Genomic DNA, 17,834 nt, shown 5'->3' on the forward strand with positions numbered 1-17,834 from the left:
GAAATGAAGACATTCCAGTCATGTTTTTTATTATAGGAGGAAAGTTTTCAGCCTTCCACTACTTAATATTATGTTACTGTTTTACTGTTCTTTTTCAGGTAAGGAAGTGCCTCTAGAGTCCTAGTTTTCTGAAATTAGATAGATAGATAGATGATAGATAAAGATATGTAGATATAGACAGGTAGGAGTATATATATATATACACATATACATACATATATATGTGTGTGTGTATATATATATATAAAATGCAGTTTTTTCTGAAAAAAATAGATAAAAATCATCTGATTTTTATTCTTAATCCTTTTAATATAATGAAGTACATCAACTGATTTTTGGATAATGAATAAGCCTTCCATCAATGGAATAAATTTCACTTGGTATAGTATTATATTTTCATATTCTACTTATTAGTATTTTACTAAGGATTTTTCTGTCTATGATCATGAAAAATATTACTCTGTAGTTTTATTTTTTTGTTATTTTTTTTAGTACTATTTTTGTTTGGTTTAGGTTTAGTACCAGGGTTATACAAGCCTCTAAAATGAATTGGGAAGTGTTCGTTCCTCTTCTATTTTCTGGAAGAGATTGGTGTTAATTATCCTTGAAACATGTCATAGAATTCTCTAGTGAAACTATTTGGGCCTAGAGATTTCTTTGAGGCAAGAAGTCTTTAAGTAACTCATTTTATTTTCTTAATAATTATGGGACTATTCCCATTATAAACAATATTGAATGGGTTGTGCTAATTTGTGATCTTTGAGGAATTCAACCATTTTATCAAAACTGTCAAATTTATAGGTGTGGAATTATTCTTAGTATTCCTTTGTTATCATTCTGATATCTACAGAGTCTATAGTGATATATTCCTGATATTATGTGTATCTCTTCTTTCTCCCTTGCTTGCTCGCTCTCTCTCCACCCTTTTTGTAAGTCTAGCTATAGGCTTGTCAATCTTACTATCTTTTCAAAGAAACAGCTTTTTGTTTCAATGATTTTCTCTAACATTTTTCAACTTTCAATTCATTGATTTCTGCTCTTAATTATTTCCATCATTCTGTTTTCTCTGGGTTTATTTTGCTCATATTACTTGAAATGGAAGTTTATTATTGACTTGAGACTTCTCTTTACTAAGATAAACATTTGGTGCTACAAATTTCCCTCTCATCATTGCTTGGCTATAACAAATGTTAATATGCTGTATTTTCACTTTTATATCCAGTTTTTTTTTTTTTCTTGAGACTTTCTTTGTCCTTTAGATTGTTTAAAAGAATGCTATTTTGGTTCCGCTATTTGGTGAATACGACGTTAGCACTGCTGTGTCTTATTGTTGAATGGACCCCTTTTATGATGTTTCACTCTGTCCATGGTAATTTTTTTCCTCCAACATATACTTTATAGGATATTAATGTAGCACCCCTACTTTCTTTTTATTAACAGTTGCATGTATCTTCAGCCATAATGTACATTTTAATCCTCTTATTGTCATGTTTTTTAAGTCATTTTTCAAATTTCTGTCTTACATGTCGTGTAACTTGATTAATGTACATTAGGGATTAATTCTTCATTTTTATTTTTTGTCCTCTATTTGTTCCCTCCATTTTATGTTTCTCTGCCTTTTCATGATATCCTGTGGGTTACTGAAACCTTATTTTATAACTCCTTTTTATTTATCTAAACAGTTTTTTTTTTTTTTTTTTAAGATTTTATTTATTCATGATAGTCACAGAGAGAGAGAGAGAGTCAGAGACACAGGCAGAGGGAGAAGCAGGCTCCATGCACCGGGAGCCTGACGTGGGATTCGATCCCGGGTCTCCAGGATTGCGCCCTGGGCCAAAGGCAGGCGCCAAACCGCTGCGCCACCCAGGGATCCCCTATCTAAACAGTTTTTGAGTGTATCTCTTCACTTAGTTTTTTAAATGGTTGCTTTTTATATTACATCATATCTACATTATTTCTCACAGTCTACAGTCCACATGCTTTCTTTCTCAAGAAGCTTCATCTCCCTTTTTATCCCAAACTTTATTTATAATTGTCTTAAATATTTCTCTGCATACATTGAGAACCATATCAGACATCATTTAACATTTTTACTTCAACTGGCGAATATAATTTTGAAAACTCAAAGGGAGAAAGTCTATTTTAACCCTTTCTGTTGTTGTTATTGTTTTTCCCTCTTTCCTCATGCTACAAAATTCTTTCTGTTTTCTGTTAGAGAACTTCCTTTGGTCAATCTGATAAGGTAGATGTGCTAGTGAAAAATGTCTTCAGTCTTCCTTTACTTGAAAATGTCTTGTTCATTCCTAAGGATATTTTCACTGGCTATAGAATTCTTTTTTTTTTTTTTAATTTTTATTTATTTATGATACTCACACACAGAGAGAGAGAGAGAGGCAGAGACATAGGCAGAGGGAGAAGCAGGCTCCATGCACCGGGAGCCCGATGTGGGATTCGATCCCGGGTCTCCAGGATCGCGCCCTGGGCCAAAGGCAGGCGCCAAACCGCTGCGCCACCCAGGGATCCCCTGGCTATAGAATTCTGAATTGGTTCTTCTCTTCACTTCTCTTTTCTGAAAAAAATGCATGTATGGGTTCTTTCAGCCTCCATGGTTTCTGGTGAGAAATCTACTGTTCTTTTAATTACTGTTCCCCTATTGTTAAGGTATTGTTTCTCTCTCACTGCTTTCAAGATTTTCTTTTTCTTAAATCTAGTTTTGAGAATCGGTGTGAATTTCTTTGGGCTTATTCATTTGTGTGGTTCCCTCAGCCTCCTGAATCTGTAAGTTTAGGTCTCTTGAGAAATAGTAATTTCTATTCTATCTCCAAATTCAGTGATTCCTTCTTCCATCCTTTCCACTTTGCTGGTCAGGTTTTGTTTGTTTGTTTGTTGTTGTTGTTGTTGTTTTTGAGGTATTCTATTTTTCAGTTTTAAATTTTCCATTATGTTTTATTTAAAATTTCTATTTTTTCATAGGACTTTCTATTTGCTTATTCAAAGAATGTTCACAAATGCTCACTGAAGCATTTTTGTGGTAGTTGCTTCACAATCCTTGTCTAAACAATTCTAACATCTGTGTCACCTCAGCATTGGTATCTGTCTTTTCTCAATTGAGTTGATATCCTCCTGGTTCTTCATATTACTTGTGATTTTTCTCTAGAAGTCTGGACTTTAGGATATTAAAGTATTATGTTATGAGTCTAGATTTTATTTAAATTTTCTGTTTTAATAAGTCTCCTCTGATATTACTCTGGTGGGTTAAGTGGGATGATGCCTCACTATCTGAAGCAGGTAGAAGTCCAGGTTCTCCACTCGGCCTCTACAGAAATGAAGGGGTGGAGGGAGGTAGAAGTGTTTCTCATTAATGCTGGCTGGTTAAACTTTCCATTAGACTTTCACTGATTCCAAGCTGGCTTAGAAAGGGCAAGGGTGCCTCCTCTTGTTCCCCATGGCCCTCACTGTTAGGCAGTGGTATGAGGTGGCTCTACTTCTTGACAATGGTGAAATTCCTGGCTCTCCATCAACCTACCTGTGATACCTACCCAGCAGAAAAGCATTTGGCATCTTGTCACTACTGATGAGAGTGGAAGTCTAGGCTGTTTACATGGTCTCCACAACATCATCAGAGGATTGTGAGAGAGGGACATGTTAACATCCAGTGGGGATGAAAGTCCTGGCTTCCCATTCAGAATTCTTTGACATAAACTCCAGGAGGTGGGGCATCTTGTTACCACCAGACAGGGGTTAAAGCCTAGTCTTCTTACTTGAGCTCTTCTGGAGAAAATGATGGTAGGATCATGTTGTTGTTGTTTTTGTCTCCCTGTTGTGTTTGGCTACAAAAACAGTCATTGGTTAAAAGTTTTCTGTATTCCTAGGTCACCCTTTCCCTGGTCCATCAGCTAAAGAAAATAGGCTTTTCTTGTTGCTTTATTTGTCAGAGCCAATTAGTATTTCGGCACTGCTGGCCTCTCCTGTACCCAGTCTGTAATAGATAAAGCAAAAAAAAACCTAGAGAACTAACTTTAGTGTTGCTCCTTGGGTCCCCAGGTCACTAGACAGTTTTCTCCTCTCTAGCTTTCAGTCTTCTGTTTTATACATAATGTCCAGGGTTTTTAGTAGTACTTAGCAGAAGGAACAGGGAAAATTTCTTCTATTCCATCTTTCTAGAAGTGAAAGCTACAATCACTTTTGAACTGATTAATTCAATAATATATCCATTTAATAATTCCAAATTTTACTAGGCATTCTTCAACTATGTTTCAGAGAGATGCTGTTTTTACTCCAAATACTTTATATGAGAAAAGGTATGCTAGACACAACTCTAGGTTGAATCTAAAGGGGGGTTTGGAAAGAGAGTGCCATTCTCCTGAAGGTGAATCAATTCCCCTTTCACTTGTTGCTTTCCTATAAAACTTATAAAAATATTACTAAAAATTAATACATATAGTATTTCTATAATACTAAGGCTTAAACTTAAATGAACATATTTCTCAGTGTGGCAAGCCAAATGTAAAGCCTTAAAAATCTAAGCAAAATTGTTTAAAACGAAGGCCTATCCAAAGTTGAAGGCAATGAAGCAATATCCATTGCTTTTTAAACGTGCAAAGAGATAAGGAAGAGAACAAATATGACTTGATGACTTGATCAATACAAACAAAATGAAAATGACAATATATTTACCATTATATTGTATCAGTCAATCTCATATGATAACTGTTTCTTCAGTCCACTTCAAACATACAAACTTTAACTTTTAAATTATTTATTATGTAGTACCTTGATTCACTCATTTAATAAATATGTTCCCTGTGTCACATTATATAGCTTTAGTTGTAGAGACTCTGCTTTATGACAGTGGTTTTCAAACTTCAATAGCAATAAAAATCACTTAGGATATTACTGTTAAATCATGACTCCATAGCCTTATTCCCCAACAATACAATTAGCAGTCTAATATTGGGCTCAGGAGTCTGAATTCTTAAGAAATTTTTAATGTAATTGTTATTCAGGTGGGCTACAAACTGCGCTGTAAAAATCACTGAAGTAAATGATTTTCATAGTTCCCTTGGTTGTTATATTCTATTTCTCTCAGCATTTTGGTTACAGGTTTTATTTGTATTTATTTTTTTTAATATTTTATTTATTTATTCATGAGAGACACACACTGAGAGAGAGAGAGAGAGAGAGACAGAGAGAGAAAGGCAGAGACACAGGCAGAGGGAGAAGCAGGCTCCATGCACAGAGCCTGATGTGGGACTCGATCCCTGATCTCCAGGATCACACCCTGGGTTGAAGGCAGCGCTAAACTGCTGAGCCACCCGGGCTGCCCATGGTTACAGGTTTTAAAGGAATCTCAGATCTTCTGGGCATCTTAAGTCAACCTTACCTAGCAAGTCTCTATTTGGTAGGTTGTGTTTTCCAGGGTAGGAATTTCAGTCATTCCTAAAAAACTATTTTTAAAGAGCTTTTTTTTTATCTGGCTGGAGATCTCTCAACCCATTGAAGGAAATCACCTCTGTGAGTGCTTAGGTGTCAACTAGAGCCTACCAGAAAAATTATTTTATTCGAAAAATATTTAGAATGCTTACTCTTGTATACAAAAGAATGTATAAAGTTTATATAAATAAAATAAAGCCTTTAGGTAAGAGATTTTTTTTTATTTTTATAACTGTACTTAAACTTATTATTCATTATTTCATTTAATATATGTACTGAATTCGAGTCGGGTCACTTGAACTGTAGGATAGTCATCAATAAGCAGTCATTACATACCAATAACTGTAACATGAAAAGTTGTCACATATCCTACCTGCATCATACTCTAGCAAAGCATTAAGCTCACTACTCTTCTCTTACATAGCAAGACTCACCATATCTGAGTGTTTCACAGGGAGCCTCTAAACAATTCTAAACTTCTAGTTGCTCCCTTGTCACATCTAGAAAAGTCAAATATTAAATCTGTATAAAACCTGGCCTTTGCTCTCCTTACCAAAAACATAAATAGAGGACAAAATAAAAAGAGGTACAAAATAACTGAAGTACAAAAAGACTTAAGTATTCACACAAGTTACATTTCTAAGTTTGTCTCAATTTTCTGTTCTGACTTATAAGAAGCTAATACACATTTAACTTACCTCATTCATTCCGAAAATATATTCTGTTTCTATATTGGATATTCTCTCTAAATTAAATAAGAAAAAAAAAAAAGAGTTAGAATGGCCAACTGATCAGAATAGGTTAAAAGTCTGCAAGAGGAGAAAACAGAATTTCTAAAATCAAACAAAAAAGTTCAAAGAAAAAATACTAGAGGTAAATATCCAAGACCTTCCTGGAGCTAAGTTGTTCAAAAACAGCTTCCAGTAGAAGTCAGCACCGAAAACTGCATATAAGCAAGGGGAAAAGCAAATAGTGGTATTTAGGATATAATCTCACTCACTAAGAAAGAAAATTAACTCTGATAAATGCAGTTATTAATCCATAGCCACAAAACAGCAGAGAGGAAAATATCCAACAGGGATGTCCACCGCTACCTTAGTTTTCATTGTGTGAGATATTGAACCAAACTGTATGCAAGGAAAGCACTAATGGACACTACCAGTTCTAAATAGACCAAATTATTTTCCTCATACACAGGTATTGTTGTGATAGTTAGGTGTTGAGTCACTGGGACTGAAACACTTATTTATTCAAACCTGTTTCTGACACTAAAAAAAAAAAAAAAAAAAAAAAAAAATTAAACATAGAAAATTCTTATTCTGTAGTGACTCCAAGTTGGGAAAACACTGAAAAATATTTCTCAACTCAAAAATTTCCCATAGAAAAACATTTATTTGGAGAAAATCACAGTGGGAGTGGAATAAAGGGCCATCCACAGTAAGTGTAATTTTAGGAAGCATTAGTACATATTCTGAAAATACAGAAAAAAATAAACCTACCATTTGTATATTTTCTTTTTCTTTCTTTTCTCTCATTTCTTTTTTCTTTCTTTCTTTTTTTCCTGTTCTTTTCTCCAATTTTTTTTAATTGTGGTAAAATACAAATAACATAGACTTTGCCATCCTAATCATTTTTAGTGCACAGTTCAAAGTATTAAATATATTCATAACATTGAGTAACCATCACCATCATCTATCTCCAGAACTCTTACATCTTGCAAAACTGAAACACAATACTCATTAACAATATTTCCTCATTCTTCTTTCCGCCAGCCCCAGGCAGCCATCATTCCACTCTGTGTCTCTGATTTTGACTAATCTACGTACCTCATGATAAGTGGAATCATATAGTATTTGTCATTGTGTGAGTGGTTTATTCACCTAGCATAATGTCCTCAAGGTTCATCAATGTTGTAGCATATGTCATTCCTTTCTAAGGCTGCATAATATTCTATTGTGTGTGTATACCAGGTTTTATTTATCCATTCATGTTAGTGGACACTTGGATTATTTCCATATTTTAGCTATTATGAATAATGCTGCTATCAACATGGCTGTAAAACAAAACAAAAACAAAACATGGCTGTAAAAATATCTTTGAGATCCTCCTTTCAATTATTTTGAGCATATACCTAAAAGTGGAGTTGCTGGGAATATAGGGCAATTCTATTTTAAATTTTCTGAGGAAACGCCATATTGTTTTCTACAGGAGCTATACATTCTTACCAACAGTGCAGAAAGATTCTGATCACATTCTCACCAAATCTTGTTACTTTTTAGTTTTTTGATCGTAGCCATTTTAATGGGTTTGAAGTGGTAGCTCACTTTAGTTTTGATTTGCATTTCCCTAGTGATTATGTTGTTGAGCATGTTGAGCATCTTTTCATGTTCTTTATTAGCCATTTTTATATCTTCTTTAGAGAAATGTGTATCCAAATCCTTTGCCTATTTTTTAACCAGATTTTTTTATTGTTGAGTTTTAGGAGTTCTCTATATATTCTGAATCAGATATAAGATTTGGAAACATTTTCTCCCATTCTGTGGCTTGCCTTTTTACTGTTTATAGTGTCTTTTGATGCACATTTAAAAAAATTCATGAGGTCATTTTGTCTATTTTTCTTTTCTCGCATGTGTATTTGGTGTTGTAGCCAAGAAACCACTGACAAATCCAACACCATAAAACTGTTGTTCTGTTTCTTTCTAACAGGTTGATAGTTTTAGGTCTTACATATAGGTTTGATCCATTTTGAGTTAATTTTTGTATACGGTGGTAAGGGTCCAATTTCATTATTTTTGCATGTGGGTATCCAAATTTAGCAGCACCATCTGTTGAAAAGACTGTCGTTCCCCCCATTGAATGGCCCTGGCACCCTTGTAAATAAGTCACTTGACCATATATGTGACAGTTTATTTCTGGGCTTTCTCTTCATGCTCGCTTCGGCAGCACATATACTAAAATCTGGGCTTTCTCTTCTATTCCATTGGTCTGTGTCTGTCTTCATGCCAGTACTGCACTGTTTTGATTACTATAGCTTTGCAGTAAGTTTGGAAATCAAGAAGTGTGGGTCTTCCACCTTTATCTTCCTGTTTTAAAATTGTCTATTCAGCATCCCTTGAGAGTTCATATGAATTTTAGGATGGGTTTTTCTATTTCTGCAAAAAACATCATTGGAATTTTGGCAGGGACTGCACTAAATCTATAGATTGCTTTGGGTAGTAATTGACATCTTAACAATATCAGATCTTCCAATCTATGAACATGGGGTATGTTTGCATTTATTTATGTTTTTCAAATATTTTTAAGCAGTGTTTTATAGCTTTATTTATATATAATCTTTGGTTAGTTCTTAAATATCTAATTCTTTTTTTAAGTTTTCATTTTAATTCCAGAGAGTTAGCATATAGTGTTATATTAGTTTCAGGTGCACAATACGATAATTCAACAGTTCCATACATCACCCAGTGCTCAGCACTACAGGCGCACCCCTGGATTAAAGGCCTAAATGTCAGACTTTAAACCATAAAAATCCTGGAAGAGAACACAGGTAGTGTGTTTTCTGCTTTGAAAACCTTAGCAATCTTTTTATAAATATGTCTCTTATTCTATAAATAGAATTGTTTTTCTCAATCACCTTTTCAGATTGCTCATTGTTAGTTTACAAAATTGCAACTGGTTTTGGTGTAGTGACTTTATAATCCACTTTTATTAATGTGTGTATAGGTTCTAACAGGTTTTTTTGTGGACTTTTTAGGGTTTTCTACATATAAGATCATATCATCATGTGTGAATAGAGATAATTTTAATTCTTCTCTTCCAGTGTGGATGCCTTTTATTTCTTTTTCTTGCCTAAATGGTAGAGCTAGAACTTCCATTCCTATTTTTAATAGGAGGGGTAAAATTGGGTATCCTTGGTAAATAATAATAGAGAGATTTCACATTAAAAAAAAGCTCTTTGAGGTTCCTAACAATTATTTAAAGCATAAAGAGGTCCTGAGATCAAAAAGTTGGAGAAGTGCTATCTATAAACTCAAAAGAAATAGAGGCATTATGGGAATGTACAATAATGTTCAAAAGCATCTCAAATATCCAGAAATAGTAAAACGGATAAATACAATATGTGTCATTATGACCAATAATATATATGTAATAATACCACTTATTGTATTTAGTTAACAAAATTGAATGAATTTCAATTACATGCAGAAAGATAAATCTACAAAGACTATTATTTAGCAAAAAGGGGGGCAGAAACTTTAATATTTCATTTATATATAGTTAACTATGCAAAACCTAAATATGCTACTTAGGGATGAATACTTAAAGGCAGATATTGTGACAATTCTCCTTGGGTCTCTCACATTTCTGAATATCTTGCAAGCGAGACACTGATTACCCTTCGCTCTGGATTATCTTTTTAAGGATCTTGGTTCAGTGAACACCCTTGGACAATACAGCATCTCCTTCTGTAGCAAAACGCAGGTTGCTCACAGTCTGAGACTATTGCAGTAGTGACTCCCTCCAGAGCAAAGAGAAGGCATAATTACTGACCAATACAAAAGACTCAAATTCCTTAACTTGGGATTGCTCTCCTGTATTGCAACCCACCAGATCTGCAGGAATTTTTGGAGCCTCTTTGTGTCAATATTGGGCAACCTGGGCCCAGGAAACAGGCACAAAAGGCTGCCATTTTGGCTGCTGTTCATGCTGGGAGTAATAACTGTCCTTTGTCTCTGATCCATGTGTCTTATGTCTTCTACCAGCATCTATGAAACTGTAATGGGATATTCTGTTAGCTTCCAACTACAGTAAAACCTCAGATCTTTGACAGTTTTGATACTGGATTATTACTACAACATTGATAATAATGTGATAGTGGCTAACATTTTTTGAAGTTTCCAGTTCTGTAGAGGAAGCGGTCCAAAACTTGAGATAAACGCTATGATGGAGCAGGGCGGGGGAGTAGTTTAATTATGAGAAAACCAGGAAATGTCTCTGAGGCAGTTATAGATAGATAGATAGATAGATAGATAGATAGATAGATAGATAGATCTGAACATTGAAGGTATTCAACCCCTGTGAGAACATATAAAGGCCGTTAAGGCAGGAGCTGAGGTCAAGAATCAGATGCTTAACTGACTGAGCCACACAGGCCCCCACAAAAAAGCTCTCAAGTCATATTTACATTTACATTGCATAAAAAGCACTGGTCCTTCAGTGAAGAATGGGTTCAAAGGAAGCCCCAGAATGGAGCAAAGAGACAAACTAGGAGTTGCTACAGTGAAGCACCAAGGAGGCATGGCTGTCTGGACCACAGTGGGGGGCAGTGTGTGTGAAGCCATGTCAATGGATTAGACACTTGCATCAACATTTGAACAAACTGCTGTCAAATTTCAGATGTGCAAGTTTAGGAACAAAGATTGAGGACTCTCCTAGGCTTGGGCAATTTGAGAAGATTCTATTTAACAAAATGGGTAAGATTATCAGTGGTGGGCAAATACAGGAGAGGCTGACATTGGCTGCCCACAAATACCCTTTCTCCTCCTTCCTCTTTACTAACCAAACCCTGATCATTGGGTGAAGCAATGTGCTCCAGCAAAAACAAAAAGAAACCAAAGAACCTATTTTCCAGCCTTCCTTGCAACTTAAGAATATGCGTACATTGAAAGTTCTCAAGTATCATATAAATGGCATTAATGTCTTAATAGGTTTGTGCAAGCATTAAGTGAGATAATTTATGTAAAGTGCTTCGTGCAGCCATTGACACAGAAGTCAATGAGTGTTAGTTATTTTTTGTTGATAACTGTTATTATTTTGAGGATATATTCTATTATTGATTTTCAAAAAAATTCTTTGAGGTAATTTTGAGAGTGTCAGATTAAAGATGAAAGAATTTCTATTGTATTCAGATCTTTTTGTTGCAGGGTCCGCTATTAAAAAGTTCATAGTTGCGATAAGCAAAGTATGAAAACTAAACAAACTGTGGCTATAGCTGTATCACTTAACTTTTCCAAGTGCAGGCTTTCTCAAGACTAAATATACAAGTAAAAATTCATTGAAAAATATAAAACATGGTCCAGTACTATCATCAAAGGGCTCTACCCATGAACACGGTCTAGATGTGCTGCTCAAAACTGCACAATGTGGAGACCATCTCCCATTAGATTTTCCAATGAGGAAAAAAAAAAATATAGTAAAAAAACTCTTCTAATAACTCTTCTAATAAGCATATAAGGAACAGGATTCCAAGGAATACACATTCTGTCTCTCCCTGTATGGTACCTGAATGCTGACTTTGGGCAGGCTTTTATTTTCTTGAGAACAAACACAGTCATTGTGCAGAACTGTTCCAAGTACAGAAGGAAGAGGTGCGGGCCTTAAGCTAGGATTATAAAGTACTTTAGAATTCTGTTTTTAAGAAGAGAGAGTTGAAAAATTGTAAGCACAAACTCTTCCTTCCCCTAAGGAATTCTGCTGCATTTAACATAAACCAACTCTTTGAGAAAAAAAAAAAAAAAAACAGTTTCAAATTGCTAGCAGAGCTGAATGCAATGTATTTATCAGAGAGTGTGGAGAAGGGACAATACAGTCCCTCCAGGTTATGTCTTACTTCCACTAATACTCTCTTCCCCTTTTCCCTTTCAACTTGCTGCTTCCCTTCCTTAAAACCAAAACCATCTTCTTCCTTGCTGGTTTTTCATGCTGGATCCGTCCTGACGTGGTCCTGTCAGCACTGGCCTGCAACCTCCTAATCTGTCCCCTGCCTTAGCCTCCTCCTCGGTCCCACACCACCCGGAATGGAGCCCTCTCTGGGTAGGCCCAGCCCAACTATATCACCCCTCCGGAGGGGGCAAGCCCCGTGACAGCCAGATGTGACACATTTTGTAAACTGTACCCTTTTCTGAAAAGCAGAAAGATTAAGGGAAAAACAAAAAACAAAAAACAAAAACAAAACAAAACAAAAAACAACCAAAAAACAGGTGTATTTCTTCACACACTGCTCACCAGAGCTCTCTCTCTCTCTGACAACACACATGCCAGAGACACAGACTGTCACACTCACAAAGTATGAGGTTGGCATAACTACACACAATCACCAACCCTCTGTCGGAACAGAAAGGTAGCTGAGGCAGGATGTGAAGCCAACAACTCTAAATCGGCTTCGTGTCATTCCTCTGGCATCCTCCAAAATCAATGGAAATAATTAGACTCTTCCTATGGGCTAGAAACCAGAGACAGGAAGGGTTTAATAGTAAAAGCTACGGAGAATCATAAAATATGAGGGAAAGTAAAGGCAGCCCAAAGACTGAGCTTTGAGTTTTCTCTGAAAGCACGTTGCTAAGAATACACACTTCAACACACCCTGAGCCCAAAATAGCCCTTGCATTTAACCAAATGATCTTCTCAGTTTACACCCCTTCCAGCAGCATAAGATAAAATGCACGCAATCAAATATTCACATTCCTAAAGAAAGTTTGGTTTGGTTCAACACAATGCTTCACGCAGCTGGAAAGATTCAAGCAACTTGACATTCAACTTTAAAAGTGCCTTTCCCAGTGTTAAGCCCTAAGGCGGTCTTTTTGCCATGCTGAATGCGTCATAAATCAACTAAAAAGTGAATATTTCAAATCACAGCTTCCTTACAATGTCAACCAGTTGATAGTTCGATGTCAGCAACACTGACATTTTACCAGCAGTACTTGCTTACATAACTATTTAAACGTTGTTACACTAGGGTGCCCGGGTAGTACAGTTAGTACAACCAACTCTTGGTTTTGGCTCAGGTCATGAGCTCAGGGTTCTGAGATGGAGCCCGGCTTCAGGGTCCAGGCTCAGTGCAGAGTCTGCTTGAGATCCTCTCTCCCTCTGCGCCTTCCACTCGTGCTTTCTCTCTCTCAAAAATAAATAAAAGTGTAAAAATATATATATACATCTATATATTGTTACACTTTGTCTTTACTAGTCACTTAAAAGGCTATTAGGTAGTAGGAGAACAGCTAAGTGGAGAAGACTGATTGCTTATGTGTTCAGTTTTGAAGAAACTAAACTGAGAAATGTTAACACATCCTAGAAATACCTCATTAAGTATTATGTCTAAAAGGTAAAATGCTAGCATTCTCTCTCTAGGAAGAAAAATCTTATCACATGTAAATCAATCATTTAACTTTCTCCTATTTACCCTTCAAAGGTGATTTAGGAAATACATAACATACAAGATCCAGGCTTGCCTGTATCGAATTTACTCGAAGAAATCTGTTTACATTTAAAACACAAAAACGTAAGTCATTCCTAAAAACTGATGCTGTGGAACCCAGTCATTTTCAGCCTCTTCAACACACACTTTGGTTTTTATAACTTGAGGTTAAACTCCAGGAAGAAACCTATATTGAGACTATTTAGAGTGGCTTCCAGAAACCACTGGGTTGTTGATGTTAAAAATACATCCTCATTTTAACGCACTTTTCATTCAACTCTAGTAATAACACAGGTCTCGGTAGTGGGCAGTAAAACCAACACAGTAAAATAACTGACATAATGAAAAATACTTAGAAAGCTGAGAGTGATCTGAGTGGCCAGGACCACCCCTGCTCCTCGGGCCTTGCTCTCACCAATGCCCTAATCCTCTGCTGCTTGGATGCTGGATCCATGAACAAAACGGGAAACAGGAACGCGGGCTGGATGCACCTAAGCTGCGGTATGACCTCGTGGCAGAAGTAATGCTAATTTGAGGATACATTCTAGTAAACAAAATTATCCTGAGGCTACATTAGATTATATTTCTAACATCTGAAAGAGAATAATGGTCAATCTCTGTCATGCCATAGTGACAGATTTTTTTTCTTCATTATGCACAGAAGGTTACATACTTCCCATTTTTCCCTCTTCTCTTCCTTCAATAAAAAATATATTTTTGTGCCTTCTCATAGGTTTACTTCAGAAGGACTGACGATAAAGACTTCCTGAATGTTTCAAGTGAAACAAATATCTACTAAGACGTTTGGATTACTGAAATTACAACTGGAAGTAATTCTCAGCAAAGTGGCAAACCATTAAGTACAGAAAGGGACTTTCGATTTTAGACATCTAAGACTCATTTCACTGTGCATAGTGAACCAACAATCATTTTCATCAACAAACTTATTACATCATGTAGCAGAGCCATTAGTCAAAGCTTAAGGTCTTCGATAGTTTTATTCCTTCTACCTTAAATCGTTTTTTGATTTAAAGAAAGGGCGATGGCCTAAATGACACACCATCGAGAACAGGGTCACAGAATGGGAGAAAATAGTTGCAGATAATACACACAGAATATACAAAGAACTCTTATAATGCAATAATAAAGACAAATAATTTAATTTTAAAAATGAGCAAAGGGCTTAAGTAGGCATTTCACCAAAGAAGATAGATGAATGGCCGATAAGCAGTGGGAAGATACTCAACTGGGGGAAGTCATTGTGAAAATGCAAATCAAAACCGCACAGATACCACTTCACAACCACTAGATGGCTATGAATAAGACAAAAACAAATGTCAGGATGTGGAGACATTGCAACCTTTACATATTGTTAGTTGGAATACAAAATGGAAAACGGGCAGTTTTTCAAAATGTTCAATATGAAGCTACTATATGGTCAAATAATTCCTCTCGTGCGTATGTACCCAAGAAGAATAAAAACGTGTGTTCACGCAAAAACTTGTACATGAATCCCAGGCCAGCATTATTTGTGGTGGCAAAAAAAAAAAAAAAAAAAAAAAAAGTAACCACCCAAATGTCCACCAAATTGACTGGATAAAATATGGTATATCTATAACGATGGAGTATTAGGTGGCAATAAAAAGGAAGGACCTAAGTTAGAACGTGGATGAACTTTAGACACGGTGCGGTAAGAGAGGAATGCTGGTTACGGTAGCCCACCTACTGCAGGGCTGTGCTTACGGAGCGTCCGGAACAGGTACATCTGGAGAGTAAATAGATGAGCAATTGCCCAGGGCTAAGGGGAGCGAATGGGGGATGGGGAGTGACTACTAAGGTTTCTACTCGGGGTGACGGAAACGTTCTAAAATTACACTTCGGTGGTGATTGCAAAACTCTGGAAGTGCACTGAAGAGCCCCGAGTTGCACCCTGGCGGCGGGCGGCGGGCGGCGTCTACGCTGCAGCCCAGCCAAGCCCCGGAGGAAGGGAGGCGGACGCCGCGTGCAGCGCCTGTCTCGGGCCCTCGGAGAGCTGGGAGGAGACCCAGAGGCCTGACCGCTCGCCCAAGCAGCCTGTTTCGTGGTTAGATCCGACGCCAAACCAGACCCGAAACGCGAGTGTCCGAGAGTCCGCAGACGGTCCCGGACACAGACGTGCATCCCGAGGCGCAGGTGTGCGCACAGGTGGGCGCCCCGCAGGCCCCCGCGAGCTGCGCGGCGACCGCCCCTGCAGGCGCCCCAGGGCTCAAGCCGGGGGCCGCGGGCTCTCGGGGCTGCGGGGGGCGCACGGCTCGGGGCCCGCCCCCCACACCGGGCCCGGGGACCCGAGCCCCGGCGCCCCCTCCCTCCGCCGCCCCCGCCGGCCGCGCGCCCCGGCCCGGGCCGCCAACGTCCCCGGGTCCCGCGCGCCCCGCCCGCGCCTACCTTCCTCCTGCACCATCTCCAGCACGTCCGGGTCGCCCATCTTGGCCAGCTCGTTGATGACACTGACCGACGCCTGGCAGCCGGGCCACTGCGACTGGCGGCGGGGCCAGGCCAGGAAGCTCAAGCGCAGGGCCGGACGCCCGCTCTGCTGCGCCGCGCCCCCGCCCGCCCTGCTCTCGGCCCGCCCCGCCGCGCGCACCCCCGCGCCCCTCCCCGCCGCGCCCCCCTCCTCCGCCGGCCCCTCCTCCGCGCCCCCCTCCTCCGCGCCCCCCTCCGCGCCCCCCGGCGCCGCCCGCGGCAGCCCGCCGGGCTTCCTCTCCGGCCGGTACTTCCCGCCGCCCGGCTCCCGGGCCCTGCGCCGCAGCCTCCTCCCCCGGTAGCGGGGCCGGGAGCCCTCCCAGTACCGCTCCCGGACCTCCGCCGGCTCCGCTCCCCGCCCCCGCCCGCCCCCGGGGCACGCCCCCCCCGCCCCCTCCTCCCCCTCCTCCCCCGCCCCTCCCTCCCCCGGCCCTACGGACTCCCCGGGGCCCGCCCCCTCCTCCCCCGGGCCGCCCCCCGGCCCCCCATCCCCCGGGCCTGCCGTGTCCCCGGGGCTCGCCCCCCCCTCCCCCGGCCCTACTGTCTCCCCGGGGCCGGCCCCCTCGTCCTCGCTCCCCTCCCCCGGGCCGCCCCCCGCCCCCGCCGCCTCCCGGCTCCACGGGGCGCTCGGCCCCATCAACAGGTGCGGCGGGCGCCCCCCCACCCTCTGGGCGCCCCGCCGGGCCCCCCCCGCCGCCGCCGCGGGTCCGTCCGAAGCCCGGTCCTCGGGTCCCCGCCGGCCCGCCGGGTGGTCCTCCATCGCCCGGCCCCTCGCCGCCGCGGGTGGCGCTCGCAGGGACCCCTCCCCCCGGGCCCGCTTTCTGTCGGGGGACGGAAAGCCGCCTCCCTTAAGGGCCCGGGCCTAGGGCTCCACGCGCCGGGCACCTGCCGCGGGGCCACCCTGGGGCGCCCTCCCCCCCCCCGGACACGGCGGCGGCACCCCGAGGGCGAACCGAGCCGAGGCCGCGCCAGGTGGGCGGCTTCAGGGCCGCAGCCCCCCGCTGTCGGGCCCCCCGCTGTCGGGCCCCCCGCGCAGGCCTGGAGCGCAGTGGAGCGTCCCACTCCCGGGGCACAGGCTCCTCTGAACCGGTTCGCTGCGCTTGACACCCTAACTGCCAGCTGCCCCGGGAGCAAAGAATTAGCGTCCCAGGGGGGACACAGGTGGCTGACGGTGAGCTGAGGGCGCCCTGCTGGTCCGGGCCCAAGGCCTTGCGGGTGCTGAAGAGGGAGTGACTGACTGTGGGTCAAGGATGGGCCACTTAGGAATAAGGAGGTGACCAGGGAAGACTTGACCTCTCTCCCCTCTTCATTTTTATGCAATTCCTTTTTTTTTTTTTTTTTTTTTTGTCCCTTTTCTATTGACATCTTGGAACTGAGATTTACCTTTTACAGATGAGGAAACAGCCCTAGAAGGAGATGTTTTGGGGAAGGTCATGCTTAATTGCGGAATTGAAAATCACTTGTTTCCTTCCTTCTTCCTTGCTTTTCTCTTTCTTTCCCTTTTTCTTCCTTCTTGTCTTCCTTTCTTTCCTTTTCTATACCACGCTATCTGTTCCCTGTTAAACTTCTAGGAACGGCATCAGTTCTGGTCAAGTGATCTGAGACTATTGGCAATTCCTTACTTGATGCATTTGGAAACTGTGTTTGACATGTGAATGTACATAAGCAATAGTTTCAAATGTGATTATAATAAATCATCTGTTATGTG

At 40.6% G+C, this 17,834-nt stretch overlaps 2 protein-coding genes across 6 annotated transcripts in view; one reads left to right on the forward strand and one right to left on the reverse strand.

Annotated features, from left to right (window-relative positions):
- Positions 1–16,231, reverse strand: part of ANO5 (anoctamin 5) — a 93,808-nt gene extending 77,577 nt beyond the window's left edge. For all 5 annotated transcript variants that reach the window (XR_012015459.1, XM_072793770.1, XM_072793768.1 and 2 more), the window contains exons 1-2: positions 16,049–16,231; positions 6,132–6,178 (exon numbers count right to left, since the gene is read on the reverse strand). Coding sequence is in view for 4 of the 5 variants with exons in the window: in XM_072793770.1 (XP_072649871.1) it covers positions 6,132–6,178; positions 16,049–16,088 (87 nt within the window). In the remaining variant the exon portion in view is untranslated. The remainder of the gene's footprint in view (positions 1–6,131; positions 6,179–16,048) is intronic.
- Positions 16,105–17,834, forward strand: LOC140614609 (uncharacterized). Its single transcript, XM_072793688.1, has 3 exons — positions 16,105–16,179; positions 16,770–17,297; positions 17,698–17,834. Exons 1-3 carry the CDS (start codon positions 16,105–16,107, stop codon positions 17,779–17,781), a joined length of 687 nt encoding a protein of 228 aa, XP_072649789.1. The 3' UTR covers positions 17,782–17,834.

This window comes from Canis lupus, chromosome 23 (genome assembly GCF_048164855.1).
Source record: "Canis lupus baileyi chromosome 23, mCanLup2.hap1, whole genome shotgun sequence".
In the NCBI taxonomy this organism is placed as follows: Eukaryota; Metazoa; Chordata; class Mammalia; order Carnivora; family Canidae; genus Canis; species Canis lupus.

Excerpts from the sequence above, each read along its gene's own strand:
- LOC140614609 (XM_072793688.1), top strand. The coding sequence starts at position 16,105 with ATGACACTGACCGACGCCTGGCAGCCGGGCCACTGCGACTGGCGGCGG. Across the intron at positions 16,180-16,769 it reads CCAGGAAGCTCAAGCGCAGG|GTGCGGCGGGCGCCCCCCCA; the intron begins GCCGGACGCCCG and ends CCCCATCAACAG. Across the intron at positions 17,298-17,697 it reads GGGGACACAGGTGGCTGACG|GAACGGCATCAGTTCTGGTC; the intron begins GTGAGCTGAGGG and ends TTAAACTTCTAG.